This window comes from Idiotropiscis lumnitzeri, chromosome 20 (genome assembly GCF_059441095.1).
Source record: "Idiotropiscis lumnitzeri isolate Australia: NSW breed Sydney's pygmy pipehorse chromosome 20, RoL_Ilum_1.0, whole genome shotgun sequence".
In the NCBI taxonomy this organism is placed as follows: domain Eukaryota; kingdom Metazoa; phylum Chordata; class Actinopteri; order Syngnathiformes; family Syngnathidae; genus Idiotropiscis; species Idiotropiscis lumnitzeri.
Genome location: NC_142410.1, coordinates 8,996,998 through 9,013,083, shown reverse-complemented (window position 1 = coordinate 9,013,083; position 16,086 = coordinate 8,996,998). Strand labels below are relative to the sequence as shown.

Sequence of the window (16,086 nt, the reverse complement as noted above, 5' to 3'; positions counted from 1 at the left end):
ACTGTACCCTAAAGTGGACAATTGCATTCTGGAACAGAACCCAAAGTAGACCGTGTTTGTCCTGATACATAGCCTAAACCGGAACATTTTTTCGAGAATGAATCCTGATCTGGATCATTCTGGACTAGACCACTACCAAAAGTGGACCATTCCAATTCTAGTATAGAGTCTAAAGCGGAGCATTATGTTGTGGAATACAGCTCAAGGCTGATCATCCCATTCCGGGCAAAAGTCTAAAGCTGACCGTTCCATTTAAAAAAAAAAAAAAACTTTCTTGAACGCAGCCAGACGTTCTGGAATCTTAAAGTGGACTATTCCATTGTGGCACCGCCCCTAAACTGGATCATTCTTTTCTGGAACTCAAACAGAACACTTCATCCTGGACTACAGAGTTGAGCAGATGAGAACAGGGACCGGCAAAAAAAGTGGATCCCGGAGTTTCTAATTTTTCATCGCTGGACCCATGGAACTGGAAAACATCATTTCCGAAGACTGTTTGCCAGCGTGTAAAAACATACTTGGAACAGGAGTGAAGGCAATGCGCCACATGCTGCATCACCAAGCCAGAAGAGATTATCATCTGCTCACGTGTTGGGCCAGCATGCTCTGGACGGTCCCAGCCCCTGTTTATTATTATTTTTTTTTACGATCTTTCTCATCTTGCCGTTATTGCCACAAGGTCAGGATCACGCTGATGCAGACCATGTATTCGTTTTATGTTTCCTGACACCAAATCCACCTGAGGTCATTGATGCCGCCTTCCCACAATCCTCCACGACAACAAGTCGCTCTCCTCAGCGCTGTCTCTCATCTACAAATCATCCAAGTGTGTCGCTCTAGCAACTGTTGGCTTTGTCTTTTTTTATTTTATTTTTTTTCGATTTTAATTTATTTTATTTATAAGTCTGAAATTGGAAAGAATTGCAGCGGATTGAAAACAAACAAAAAAAAAAATCTATTTTTTTTTCCATTGCATTTTATTCAAAAGTACAACTCACCACACAAGCTTGACATGAAAAATATATAATATATTAAGAAACTCTTCTTTAAATACACAACGGCCCAACTTCACCACTCTTTCTCATAGCACACACGATGGATGGACGATGGCATTTGGCGTCGTAGAAGCATTAGATCGAAGGACCCGGGGGGGGGAGCCATTAGAGCCTTGACAAGTTGGGTCAGGATTGGCGATTCTGGAAAAGAAAAAAAAGACTTCCATGACTTTCAACATCGGGCCATCCTTGGAATGTCACCTAAACTTTCTTCATTTTCTTGAAACAGGAAGAATGTGGGAAAATGTGCCACACACCGCTTCACCATCTTATTTTCGTAAAACCGTTTGTAGTAGCAGTCAATTGTTGCATGTTTGAGATCACAAAGCGGCTTTGACTGAGTGTGAGGGAAGCGAGTGTTTTTCTCCAGTAGAGGATCCTGAACACTTACACACAAAGAAACGGAGGCACATTCCGCACATGGCGACGACGCTGGAGATCTGCAACGCCCGGCTGCACTCGGGGCTCATGAGGCAGTTGCGTGTCTTCAGGCAGCATTTGGGGCACTTGCTGCCTCCGTCACTGTCGCGGTCGTTTCTACTCTCGGTCACCTGGACCCTCTGTGGCTGTTCTTGGTACATCTGAGGCTGAGCCTGGTACATCTGAGGTTGTGCCTGATACATTTGAGGTTGTGCCTGATACATCTGAGGTTGTGCCTGATACATTTGAGGTTGTGCCTGATACATCTGAGGTTGTGCCTGATACATCTGAGGTTGTGCCTGATACATCTGAGGTTGTGCCTGGTACATCTGAGGCTGAGCCTGGTACGGTGGAGGCTTTGCGTCCAGTTCCTCCTCCTCGCTGTAAACGGCCGACATGATGTGGACTGTGGAGGCGTGTGGTGCAGGGATGCGTCCAAAGCCTGGAAGACAAAAAGGAGGGTGAGTCACTGATGACCGTTTTTCTGCTGAATATAATAAATAAATAAATACATTGTATTACACATTAAGTCGCAAACTTTTTAGACTTGCTTTAAATAAAATTAAATAAATAAATAAATAAATAATTAAATAAATAAAAAAATAAAAAAATAAATAAAAAATCCTCACATTTTCACCTTTATTCTCAGAAGATCCGAACTTTTTTTTTATTTAGAAAAAGAATACTTTTTCTCCTCAAAGAATTACCACTTTCTTCTTAGATAAGCATAAATATTTTTTTTTATGTTTTTTTTTCTAAAAATATTGAATTTACTCTCAACGTGCATCTTAAAAAAAAAATTCATTTTTGTCAAAATACTCCAACTTTTTAGCCTGGCTTTCTCTCCATACTCAGTAAATCCGTATTTTCCACACCCCTGCTTAGCAGTATCCATGTGTCATCATCATGTGTTGTTGTTTTGTTTTGGAATTGCTCACACGGGCGTGTTTGTTTTATCACGCCACCCTCTTTAAAATCTTGTGCTTGTAGTCTTTATATAACTCCTTCACCTGGAATTCACCCTTCCGCGTAGTTTTACACCTCTTGACTGTGAATCATGAACATTTTTTGGCTCCTTTATGAGCCCATTAGCCAGTGACGTCAGATTGATTCTTCCACACTGATGAACATTCCCTCACTGCTCCCCTGGCAGTCGCGATGGCATTTTCCGCGATAACCCAGATTTGGAAATAATAAAATTCTATACGAGAGGGGAGGGGTCCCGCATTTGTTCCGACCGAGGGTAAATTCGATTGACGGCATCCACGGGGGGGCACGGCGGCATTTTAAGTGCGCCTCCTCCTCGCTTTGGAAAGTTGTCGGCTTTTCAATCAGAAGTAATGAAATTCCATCAGCCTCCCTGGGAGGAAGGAAGGGAAAGACCCATTAGGAGAAGGCGGCATAAAGGAAGTGGTGCTCTTACCTTTTCGTTCTGTCGCTTTCAATCTCACTCTCAAGTTCTCAACACCTCTGAAGCAGCGGTCACGTTACATCTGGAGCAGAGCGGGTGTGTCAGCAAGTCTTACAGGTTTTCCAGGTGAGACGCAGGTTGGGTGTCTTAAAGGCGCAGTAGGGATGTTGGCCGGCATAAGACACAACATGTATGGCGCTAAGACAAAAGGACAGTTTTTTTGCCATGTATTGAAAAGAATACGTAATTTGTATAATTTATATATATAACTTTTCCCCCGTAATATTACGATTTTAGATCGTAGCAATTTTGTCACTTCTGTCTGCTGTAAATGACATCAGAGTTGCTCAGTGCTTAGGTAAATACCAATCACGGCCCGCCTGTTTTCTGAGGAAGTGCCATGATTGGTCGCTATTTGATCAACTGTGATGTCATTTTCAGTCGACCAAAGTGACAAAATGGCTGCCGCCCAACATGGCTAAAAATGGGTGAATTTTACTGCTTATTATAATTATTATATTAATCAGAATGCAATATTTCGACGAGTGGGCCTACATAGAACACATCTCCTCTTTTCCGGTAATATAAAGACTTTCTCGCGTACCTGCTATCTTGGAAAAAACCCCCAAAAAAAACAGCTTGATGACTATCGCCTGGAAATTGTAACATGCATTAGCATAAATCCAGCAGGTAATTCATTAGCACATACCATACACACGCACACACACACACCCCACACACACACAAGGAAATGCAATCAAGCCTCAATAAATAAATAAATAAACAGGGAATAATTAATGTTTGATTGGTCGGCAGATTTAATTTGGAGATGTGAATACGATTCTAAGGGAAAAACAAAAGAGGAAATCACGGAAGAAAAAAAATAAACACCATCTCCAACTGAGCAGCTCTTCTATTTATTCGGAATAAATAAATATTTCAATCACTGTTTTAGCTGAATTTAGAGTGAGGATAAACGGCTTGGATAATGGCTGGATGGGTGGATCTTTAGGAGCGACCACAGGGGGCAGTAATATTCCACTCAGGTGCACTTCCATAGAAGAAGACGCAGGCCAACATAATGTGGATGTTTATTGCGTTGCTTTTAAATCGAGCACTTCCCTGCTGGTGATGAGAACGTTTTTATTGATATTATTCACTGACGACATTAAAGAACACTGGGGTGCTAGCAAGTTATTAATTTGTCACTTCCTCCCTGCATTTAAAGTTTCAAAAAACAATTCTCCAAAGTGATTTCAGAGCATTGCGAACGTCACAGCGTGCGGCTTCCTGTTTTTTTAGCCGGGAAAAATGTCACAGAGGTGACCGTGAAAGATGCATGCTGCTCACGTTTGGCAAGGTGTGTCAGAAAAGTTCCAGGACTGATGTGACAAAAGATATATTTCAAATCCCATTTTTTTTTTTTTTTTGTTGTAATCCTCCTGTGGTCTAACAAACTTTTACAGTTGCAGCACGGGGACATTACGCCAACTCAACACAGGGAGGCCCAGAGCTGATATTCGAACCCTGAACCTTTCATTTTTCCATAATCCTTTAATGGCCTATCATTTTATGTCTCTTCCTTTTAAAAAACAAAGTTCTTGCTTGCAAATGTGGCTGACAAACATATGGCATGTGAAGATGGAAGGCAGGCTCTTTTGTCGTGTGGTGCTGTGTTCACCGCACACACACGCACACACACACACACAATGTTAAGACGACAGGTGCGCCATCAAGCAGAATAATTCATCGCTTTCTCCCACCTACTTCTTTTTCTGTGTAGATGTCTGTGTGTGTGGGTGTGTGTGTGTTTGCGTGTGTGCGCACGCTCACGAAACGCATCATTGGTATTGCCAGATCCGACTAAAGATGGACCGCCTGTCGCGTTTGTGCCAGATAAGGGAAGATGTTGTCTGCATGGGCAACAGTGCAACACCAGCGATAACGGCAACCACAAAAAAAAAAAAAAAAATGCGAATGGGGATAACACAGAATGTCACACTATCAGCGATTACGCCAAATTCTCGTTTGTCACTAAATGCTGCATTTATTTGAATTTTTATGATAGCTGTGAAACACACATTCTGTTTCTATTGCGTAACTCACACAAATTCTTATTTTTTTACTCTATGTATTATTTTGAATCAATCTAATTATTTCAATTTGGTGATGAGCAGTGTTGCCATGGTTACCTTGAAAATGAACTTTACTTTACTTTGAGTTACTTCCAGCTGAGCAAATGCCAACAAATCCGTTTGAAATAAAAATGACAACTGGTTTTGACAATACTTTATTGGAAGTGCATTTTTTTTTTCAGTACAAAGTTTTTAAGAAAAAATAGAATAAAGGATTTTTTTATTTTTGCCTTAACATAATTTTGATTTTTATTGTACAAAAAACAGTATTTCTTGACCTCACTTAACTTTTTTTTTAATGAACTGCATATAATGGAAAATGAAGGCAGTCTTTTTTTTTTTTTTTTTTTAACCTAACATATTTCACCTTTAACGTGATGGTAAAAACTAGACATTTATATGTACAGTGTTTAAAAATACAACTATAATTTTCATGGAGCTCCTGCATTATCGGCGTAGCATTTCTTTTTTTTAAATATATTATACACATTCAATTACATTTATAGTATTCGAAGTTGGCGTCTGCTTTGCTGTGTCGGTTTAATTGAAAATCATATTCTCAGATTATTGCTTTTTCTTCGTCTGTCGCGCTGTAATGCGTTTCTGTCAGAGAGGATGTTTTATTAAACAGGAATCTCTTTTATTACATGATACGCCGCATTCCCTTACGTTTCCTAATTGACTCACACATTTTCCATCCTGCGGCGCTTTTCGAATAGCATTTCACTTGTTGTTCTTCCACCTATTTCTGTCTCATCAAATGTTCGTCTTATCGTATCCAAATTTTACCCACCTGCGCCGTTCTCTCGCAACAAACGTACGCCCACGTTCGTCTAGCTCATAGTTGTCAAACCTTGGCCCTTTAGACCTCCAATCAAATGGTTTGAATAAAGCCTTTGTCACTGCTCTCAAACACTTAAGTCTGCCTGGTGATCCTTTCTCTGGCTGTTAGGCCATCCATAACATTTATACTCTGTTATCAACATTAGATTAATATTCAGCTGAGTTATCAATGCGGTGGTGCGAATATGTTTTTGGCCATATATCATATTCGTGAGTGAGGATTTCTTTGGGGTGGGATATTCTTAAAGGGGAAGTCAACCCCAAAACATTATTTGAATTTTGTTGTATGTGCCTTCACTAGTCTAAATATGGCATTATGATTAATATTGTGTTTGTGGAATATGAATTGACAGATATTGACTAATATAAATTGCGATTAAAATGGAATCTATCTAATCTAAATATTTTGGCTCTTTCAGTATGGCAGGATCCCGGGCATGTGTTGGACTCCATTCTAAAGGGCTCTGCTTTGTCACCCGTTTCTCGATACCAGGACAACGTCACCACGCGCACTGGCAATAAGGTAATTGTTTTGGGGGGGGGGGGGTTCGTTGATCAGCGCGTTTCTGTGCTTTTCCACATTGACGTTCGCAGGAAGCTCGTTTTAATTAAATTGAATTGGACGCGCTTTGATCGGCAGTCTGAAGCCATTGTCAAACTTTCATGCCAGAAATCTTCTTTTTGACTCCTAAGGCATATCTTTGGAGAAGAAAATGTATTTCGCACCCAAGAATTACACTTTCTGAGAGCAGACAAAAAAGAAGATGGATATTTTCACTATAACAATAGATATATTTATAAACATAAGAGAGTTTCAGTTAACTTATTTAACTTTTTTTTTTTGTTTTTATTATAATTATTATTATTTTTTTATAAATTAAAATGTTTAATTTTCATTCACTATAATAACCTTGTGATCGACCGGCCTGCCAGCAGTCCAAACCTGCTTGCGGTTGAAAATGTGTGGCACAATATGAAGCGCAAAATATAACAAGTGAAACCCCGAACTGTTGAAAAAATGGATTCTACTTAAAAATCTTCGACAATTAGCCTTCATTTCTCAAATGTTTTTGTGTGTTGTTAAAAGCTCAGTGTTTCAGGCATCAAACTGAAAATGAGTGAATATTTGCAAAGGCAAAAAATCTTTCAGTTTGAACATTATGCATCTTGTCTTTGTCGTGTATTCACTTAAAGTCGTCGAATCTGTGTAAGCCACAGGTGTCAAACTCAAGGCCCGGGGGCCAGATCTGGCCCCCAACCTCATTTTATGTGGCCTGCAAAGGGCAAATCGCATGCGTCAACGTCCTGTTTCTAGCACATTTTTCTTCACTTTTATTGCCGTTTATTTGTTCCCGATTCTCCCCTTTTAAAATTAATTGAAGAATTGTTGAACAAACAAATACTGGTATTTCAAAAAATGGCTTTCCATCAAGTTGTTTTTTGTATGTGATAACGTAAGACGATCATATGGGTTCACACTCATAACCGCCCGCTGACGGAAATCATAACTATTCTATTTAATTTAAATTTGACTTGGACTTCCAACTTTAGTGGGTTTGTAAACGAGCATATTGTTTATCATCCCCCAAAGGAACAGTTTTGCTTATTTTGCTCTTCAGTCCTACATGAAAGGGAAATTTACTCATGACGATTCATCTCTGTGCCTCGCGAGTAACGGTTCGGTAATTTACCACCTGACTTCCTGTAAAGGCTTGCCTATATAATAATCTCGCTGTCAGCATTTGTGTGTATATCGGAAGGCGGGTCAGCACGTGTAAAAAGGTGAAATATAGCGTCGGTGAAGGGTGCGGCATCAACCCGACCACTCCAACTTTTTTTTTTTTTAATTTGGATTGGCAAGCCATCTGCCAGCAGGGTAATATTTCATCCACAAGTCGTTTTCTGAGTATTCCAGCTCCGCAGTCGAGTGCCTCTCCATCATGCTTGTCCAAAGGGATTTTTTTTTTTTTATTGAAGAACACTGAGATGGGATTGGATGGCGTGTGCGTTCGTGTTTGTGAGTGATTTTATTGCATTGCAGCCGCAGCAGGGGGGTTGCGTCGCTAGGTTACTCGAATATATGTTCATTTATTTGTTATCACAGGCTCAGCATTTGACTCCTGACTGATTTTCTTTCTTTCTTTCTTACGTTTTTCTGCTTGATTTGAAAATCGCAGCTCTCGGGGTTCACAAGTTTAATGCGTCTTTACCCTCTCTCTCGCGCTTCATCTGTGGTCCGGTGACGCGATGTGAGTACACACCCATCAGGTCTCCGCCCACTTCTTCATCACACCAGTATTCACACACCTGCGTCACACAGATCCGCCATTACGCCTTTCACGCAATATTAACGCGCATGCGGCAGTTACCCGCCCGTCTGACCCAACGCAAAACTATCGGGGCTTTTCTCATTTGGGGTGTGACATATAACACTTAAACTTAAGTAAGCGTGGAACTGCCAAAGCAGAGAAAAGTTTTTAAAGAGATTTTTTTTTTTTTCATTCCAGCTTGTATGAACACGTAAACATTATTGACAGAAAATACGATTTGGGTCGAATTTTTCAATACGTTCAAACGACTTTATCCATATGTGCAAACTTCGTCTCAATTTGTTTATCCCACAAAATTGCACTTCACAGTTCATCCACATGCCACACACATTAATCACCACCTGTGTCCCTATCGTTCATTAACACGCCTGTTTCCTTCTCTCCTAACGAGGACCTACCTGCGTATCTCGCCAAACGTTCGACTGGGCACAAATAACACCTGAAAATTCCTATCCGCCCACCTGTGTCTTTGTTTGTTTATGGACATGCAATGAGTGCAAAGATTGTGTGGCGGTGCAAAAAGCCAGACTTAATTGTAGCGAGACAGGTTGGTGGTGGCAGCGCTTCTCAATGATTTGGTCTTTTGTGTCAGAGCTGAATTTGTTCAAGGACTGAGTGACATACGGCACGCACGAATCCTCAAGGTAAAAGATGTTACGCCGACAAGCGGCGGAGATACAGGGTCGTGTTTTTTTTTTCTTCTGCTTTTTGAGTATAAATCTTTTGCCCCCTGCTCTGCCCTTCACTCGCGCCCGCGGCCGCTGCCATCTTTTCTCCGTGTTGGGCCGATAAAGAGGCACAATTTATATCCATGGGTGAGCAAAATTAAATAGACCCGGCACAAGGTGAAGATAAATTGCTCAACACTTACATTTCATCCGCATTGCTTATTTCCAGAGATATTTTTTTTTTCTCTTTTTAAAAAGCTATTCGACTGACAACAATATACAGTCGGGGAATAATAATAACACATTCCCCACTGGCGGACACAAAGAGACTGCGGGCCAGTCCTGTACCTGACACACTCCCCCTTCCTTTTTAGTCACACCTCACAAAAAAAACAAACACATTTTGTGTGGGCGTCACACAAAAAGCAACACATGTTGCTCCAGAAATGAAAGCCAAAACTTTGTTGCCAATAACACCGACAACACTTTTGTAACAACTTCGGAAGTAGTTGGCAGGGATAGTCTGGGTTGCTCTGAAACCAAGCTGGTACATTCAAAATTTGACCAAACGGATCATGTTTGCGTACCAAATGTTAGCTGATGACAAACATCCAATTGTTTACAGTACATGAATCAAATGGCACATTCTCATGCACGGACTCGAGGGGAGCCGCTTCGATTGACCAGGAGTCGACTGTGTTACCTCCCACAACGGCGCAAACGTGCTTTCGAACAGGTGCTGCCTCCTAATCATAAGCATAAATTTTTTTTTTTTTTTACTGAGTATTTTCATTTTCATTTTTTTTACGGCCACATAGCCAAGCACGCGTAGCACCGAAGTGACTAAGCTATGCGGCAAGCAGCGAGCATCAAATTAACGCTTGCGCTACAGGGCTGAAATTGAAAGTTGCTTTACATTCCCGACACCACATGAGAATACCGCTACAGCCAAGAGGAAAATTAATGTGACGCCGCTAGAAAACACTTCGCCCACATTGTATCCCGAACAACCCCAAAGGGATTTTTTTTTTTTTTTTTTTTTTAATTTGTAAACCTTGTAGGAGTTTCTTGCCGCTCTCTCCCAATTTAGACCTGACCTTTTCCGTGGCGCTCGCAATGAAATAACATCAACTCTGGGAAGGACGCAATTAGTGTTGACGTGTGCACATCTGGCCGGCTCCCCGTCCACCCTTACCAACGCCCCCCCCCCCTCCCCGAAAATATCCCGACACGCCGCTTGTTTTACTTCTTAATTTACCGAGGCCACACGCGAGTATTTATAAAGCTCGCCATGCAAAAAGGTGCCACATGCAAATGAGGCCCACTCGTAAATAACAAAAGATATACGCCTGTGTAATTGGAAACAAGTAGAGCGCACTTGCTGGTTATTGATGACTCGGCTTCACGTGCCCTTCTCGCTATGCCGAAAGTGGCGAGCGCCTTGGAGGACACACGGCCGAGCATCTCGCTCAACTAATTTATGTCGGGTGACAAAATGGGAGTGGGGGGGGGGGGGACATCAAATAAAATGGAGAGGCAGCCTTCTGTAGCAAGAGGCCATAAGAGAAGCAGGGTGAAGCCCCCCCGGTTGACAAATTCAGAGTGATTTATAGGTGACGGCAACGTTTCCGTGACATGTCACTCACGCCCCGAGTGACTGGAAACAATTGTATGTTTATGATCATGGCTCCTCGTTAGTTTAAGTGTGACACCGGCTGCCATGGTTGACATTTCTTACTTTGAATGCTTGCTCTGTCCAATTTCAACTCTCGCTTTTGCCCCTCCCTCCCCGTTCAACGCGTCGCTAAACAATTGTACGTTTATGATTACGAGGCCGTTTCTGTTCAGGGTGACAAAGTGCTGTACTTGATGGATTTGCTCTGTCCAATCTTGACTATGATTTTTTTTTTTAAACCCACTTTATTCCAAATAATTGGAAACAATTGTATGTTTGTGATCAAGAGTTAGCCTGTGTTCAGTGTAATTATCATGCTCGCTACAATTTTTTTTAAATGCTGCACTTTTGTATTTGACTCCTTCCTAATATTTTTGTACGAGGAACCAGAAACAATTGTATGTTTGTGATCAAGAGTTGGCCCCTGTTTATTGAATTATAACCCTCTGTCAAATTGCTCTGTCAAATTTCGGCCCGTAATTTTTCCATGCCTTGTTGAAAGAAACCGTAAACAATTGGCTTGGATTGTTCCATGCAACTAAAAAAAAAAAAAAAAAATTGAGGCAGCTCCTGTTTCGCAGAAGTATGATAGTGTGTTTACAATTGTACGTTTATGATCTCAAGGCCGTTTCTGTTCAGTGTGTCAGACACCGCCATGATCACACAGTGAGCTTCCTCGGAGCAATTTTAACTCTGTTTCTTTGTTAATGTGATCACGAAGCGGTTCCAGCTTAGTAAAACTGTGATAGAAGTCGTCATGTTAGTTGGAAGACCTTGTATCCTCTCTGCTTTGTGTGTTTGCGCTGTACAACTTCTCAGTTTTTTTTTTTTTTTAAAACCATACCCGGCGAGGGCCCCCTCGGCGACGATAAATCTTTGTTTTGCATCCAATTATCGTTCTTTTCATTTGCATCGAAATGCAGCGCAGATGATTTCAAACGACGGAATGAACCGGCCGCCATATGTCTGCACTCCATCTCTTTACGTTTTTAATCTGGTGTTAAAAATAAGGGGTTGGTGGGCTGAGGGAGGGTTGGGGGGGTGAAATCACCAAATTTTATGATGTAATCGGGAGCGCCATCTGTCTAATGAAGTGAGACACCGAAGCACATGGCGCATTTGCATGAACGAGAGGGGAAAGGCGTCGCTCGTGCTGCGCTTGTGAGAAACGATCACGTCGCTTCCGGGCGATTACAATAGTTGCTTTCTGCTCCGTCAGATCGTGTCACTCTGGACTATTTCTCTCACACTTTCTTTCGACCATTCGATCATTTTTTTTCGGACATCTTTTTAGTCATTCTTGAGTTTAACGCAGTCCTCAATTGTGTGGTCGTCATCGCGAGGATCTTGTTTAGTGCTGCCGTGTTAGTCGGGCGTCTCTGTGCAATTACGCATATTTCTGGAGAAATAAATAAAATAACTTTTGGGGTATTTCTCCACGTTTTTGTTTAATCTCGCCATCCTGTTTGTTTAGTGGCAGCAGACTGGTTAGAACGACTGTCTCCCAATTCAACGTGCAGGCTTCGATTCCAGCCTTCCCGTGTGGAGTTTGCATGTTTTCTCTTGTGTGGTTTTTCTCCGGGTATTCCGGGTATCCTCCCACACGCATGGCAGGTTGATTGAACACTCTAAATTGCCGCTAGGTATGAGTGTGAGCACGGCTGCTTGTTCGTCTGTTTGCCAAGTAATTGGCTGGCAACTGGTCGAGGGTGTACCCCAAAGACAACTGGGATTGGCTCCAGCACGCTTGCAACCCCTCGTGAAGAGAAGCGACTCAGATAACCAATTTTGCGACCCAAGTTACTGTTTCCCTTCCTTCCCTGCATCCACCGAGTCCTTCTGTGTTCTTATTAATGCCGCCAGAGGTGGGCAGGGGAGGCTCAGCAAAGGAAGTGGGAGTTGCAGGCTTCTCTTTCATCGCATGAGGCGAGGTGAGGACCGAATCGTTCGCGTGTCACGTGTATCGACCGGCGTCCCCGAAGGCTGCATGTTGTCTGGCCGCATGGCCAGTCAATCTGTTTGGAGGCTGGCAACGAGCATTCCTCTCCCCTGTCCGTTTGCCGCGTTTAACCGGCGCTTGACAAAGCATCCACCTCCAGGTGTAATATCCCAAGAGGCGTTCTCTTCCTCTTCCAAAATATGAGCGATGGCCGACGAGCCGCCTGTGTCACTCCAGCTCGTTCCCTCGGCGACACGGCAGGAGCGGCGTAGTGCTCTTCATCACTTCTGAACACAATGAGATTTCCTCCGAGACGTGGCTCCGCCTCCGACATCTCATCCTGGACGTCGCCCGCGATGGCCGGCGGCTCGTCGCAAGGCCCCGCTTGTTGTGGACATGTGTCACCTGAGACACGGGGACAAGTGTCGGAAGCCTCAAGGGGGGAGGACGAATGTCTCGCATGTCCTGCTTGTATTTTGTTTCATTGCTTTGTGATTGATGGTCGACGATTCCTTTAACTCTGAGCTTTTTAATGGAGCGGCTTTAGGGTGGCTTGTGAAAATGGGGCGGGGAAGCTACTACGTGCGGATGCTCGCTTTACAACGGTTTGGAGGTTACAGTAAGAGGGGAACTAGTTTGCACAGCGGCGTAATACGTCACGTAGCACGAGACGACATGCTCCTTTTGATGTGATTCATATTTGCATATATGCAGGTATGAAATAAGTTGATTAATTTCCGTCTTTTTTTTTCTTCCGCTTTCGTCACTTCCGGTTCTTGTCCAGTGCACTGATTGGCTAGCTATCAGCCAATCACAGGGCTCATTTAACCCGACCGTCAGTTAGGATCGGCTTCTGATAACCTGTAATCCGATGCATGGAACACCCTTGATTCTTTCATGTCACATGACCTCTCTCACCGTGCACGTTTTATCTTTGATGCTGATAAGTGACATCACTCGGGTTAATTTTGAGATGAGCGACTGCAAAATCCGCGTCAAATGTCGTTTTTTTTTTTTTTTTTTTGTTTCGTTTTGTTTTCTGCGTTTTTCCTCTGTCAATTCATTTGGACCAATAAAATCCTGACATTCACAGAGCAAATCTCCAAACCCGCGGAGGCGATCAGCGACGCGTCCGTCCATATCCATTTGAAGCCTTCTCACGGCTGGTAATGTGTCAGACTGTTACCTTTTTTTTTTTTTTTCTGTGTTGACACCTCCATCATCCGGCGCCTCGCGGGGTGGTGACAGAATGACAGAACGTCGACAGAAACCATCTGTGTCCGGTCATGAAGGCCAATGACAAACGTCCATCACCTGATTAGCCTGAAAGAGCGAGAAAAAGCGAGAGGAAATGTGGATCTTGCTGCCGACAAAAACAAGCGGCGTAATTTACTCATTCACTGCCATTGACGGATATAGAAGTCAAAAAGTTAATTTGACCTAAACTGGCAGTAAATGCGTTAAAAGTCAACGACTCTTACCTCTGAGGCTGATTTGTGTGCGTTTTAAAATCGCTAATGAGCGGCCCGGCGATGGCGACATAATGGCGTGCTCGCCCCGCACGGATGGATCCGTAGAATTGTACTCTGACCTTCATCATGCTGACTTCAGGCATCTTGCGTTTCTCGGCCGCTCAAAGGTACATCGTTCTTACACAGGGAATTATTTTGCGCTCAAGAGCCCCAACGATCCGAGGCATTGATTAACAGCGGCCGGCCGAGTCCCCGCGGCAGTTATTACCAACTCTGTCACGCCGTTTTTAATGGAAACCAGGAGGGGGGGCAGGCATGTATCATCAGTACGAGCGCGCTTTTGAATGATTTATCAACGTTAATTTCGGCGCCGAACCCGCGTGTTTCATTTAACGAGCGTGTTTGCGCGGCGTGGTGGGGAAATTAATAAGCAAATAATTGGCGACAAAACGGCGCGTCACCCGGGTGAAATATGGCAGCAAAAAGTGATGCTGAGAAATGCCGTCACGCTTACCAGAACCTACCTCAGGTTCTAAGCCATCAGTTAAAATCTAGCTTGTTTTGAGAACTCCTCTGCTGGCCAGTAGCTGTGTTGCGAATGCACTTTTTTCGCTTTGATCTTTAAACCGATCGGTATATGAACACAAACGGTGGAGCAACACATGTAGACAAAACCTGTTGGATATTTTTTTTTACTCATAACAACGTTATGTGACACATGTCCAGTTACTCACAAGAGGTGCTTTTAGTTGCACCTTCCCTCTAATGGATCCTTGAGTGGAGTTCATTTTGTCTCTTTCCCGGTCCGGCTAGCAAAAGTGTGACCCAATTAAGATGGCAGTTTGAAAGTGGAGTGCTGCGTTAGCTCGCCGATAGCCTGCAAAGCAAAGATTAGTGATGAAGAAAAAACATTTCTTTCGGATCTTATTCAACAGGATTCTTTGGAAGTTTTGAACATCTTTGATTGCGAAGTATCCAAAGTCACGCTAAAATAATCTGCATAATGCTTTCACGCCGAGCCTCCCCTTTTTTTTTTTTGGACCCTCCTTCTTCCCCTTCCACCATCTTTCCCTCCAATTTTTTTTTTTTCTTTTATCAAAAGACTTGAGAGCTGCTTTTCAGAGCAAGAAATAAGAAGCCCGTCTCACTCGAGTGGGCAAAGTAATCGAGAAATGACTGGAACAACAGGCGACGGTTATTTAAAGCTTTTATTTATTTATTTGTTTTAGATGCTATCTGGTCTCTGGAGCTGACGAGCGGGAGGAAAAGCTATTTATTGTTTTAATGGGGACATCGCCCTCCGCCGTCTTATTTCCTTCCAACCCCCCTTTTTTTTTTGGGTTTCTCTCGCTAGTGCATGGAATGCTAAGTGGTCTTCCCGCTAAGACGTACATACATTGACAGAAACTCCCCTTGAAACACCAAAGAACTATTTTAATTAATACTAGCATTGTCGCAGTTTTGTAGGTGCTGATTCGGATCCAAACCGCTTCAGTGAGTGTTGAGGGGCCATCAGTGAAATCGTTTTTAGTCTGACTTGAATAAATCCCCCTCATATTGCCATCATTTATTATTATATTAATCTGCCTGGCAACACGAGCTAGCTGAATTCTGATTGGATAAAAACTAGGATATAATATGAAATCAATGTAAAAAAAAATATGTTGATGATTTCATCATTATGTTAGGCCGGCAGAGAAGGCCTTGACGGCCCACCACTGAAAGAACAATATCATCTTCAAGAATCAGAGATGGAAAACTGAGGTCACCAAACTAGGTCGCCTCAAGCTCAACGCGTCCATAAAAGTTCTGAACAAAATCGGTGACAATTATTAACAGTCCAATCCTCACTGGAAAGTGGACCAAACATGGGTCGTGCCGAGGCCGAAGAGCCAATGTTCGCCCGTACGTGTGGATTGAGTTACTTTAAAGAAGGAACTCTTGGGAATACAAATTACAAATGACTTTCGAAGGTTTAAAGCAGCTCTCATTAAGCTCTCTCGGTGACCTTCCCAAAGTTCTGACAGCAACTCCGATCGACTGTCTGTGAACTGTGCGGTCTGACTGTCAAGCAATGTCTGCCTAATTTTGACAGCTCAAGCATAAAAGTAAAGAAAAAAAAATCTCAAAGTCCGATC

The 16,086-nt window shown here is 42.7% G+C and overlaps 2 protein-coding genes across 5 annotated transcripts in view; one reads left to right on the top strand and one right to left on the bottom strand.

The window, feature by feature from the left end:
• The window catches only part of sdk2b (sidekick cell adhesion molecule 2b), a 224,859-nt gene that overhangs the window by 41,716 nt on the left and 167,057 nt on the right, over positions 1-16,086 (top strand). Inside the window, exon 5 of the mRNA XM_088283938.1 lies at positions 6,284-6,387. The gene's annotated coding sequence lies outside the window, so the exon portion shown is untranslated. The remainder of the gene's footprint in view (positions 1-6,283; positions 6,388-16,086) is intronic.
• On the bottom strand, positions 1,008-3,017 carry LOC148317524 (uncharacterized). 4 transcript variants are annotated; one of them, XM_088283942.1, is made up of 6 exons: positions 2,899-3,017; positions 2,714-2,835; positions 1,810-1,917; positions 1,705-1,767; positions 1,447-1,641; positions 1,008-1,196 (listed from the first exon to the last, which is right to left on the bottom strand). In XM_088283942.1, coding segments are annotated over exons 2-6 (393 nt in total). In that variant the 5' UTR covers positions 2,739-2,835; positions 2,899-3,017; the 3' UTR covers positions 1,008-1,194. The 4 variants fall into 4 exon arrangements, with proteins under 4 accessions (XP_088140068.1, XP_088140066.1, XP_088140067.1 ...); XM_088283940.1 differs by having other exon boundaries at positions 1,447-1,767; XM_088283941.1 differs by having other exon boundaries at positions 1,447-1,725.

Coding starts and splice junctions, on each gene's coding strand:
- LOC148317524 (XM_088283939.1), bottom strand. CDS start 2,738: ATGCCGTCAATCGAATTTACCCTCG. Junction 1,918..2,713: donor GTCAATCGAATTTACCCTCG/GTCGGAACAAAT, acceptor TTTGTCTTCCAG/GCTTTGGACGCATCCCTGCA.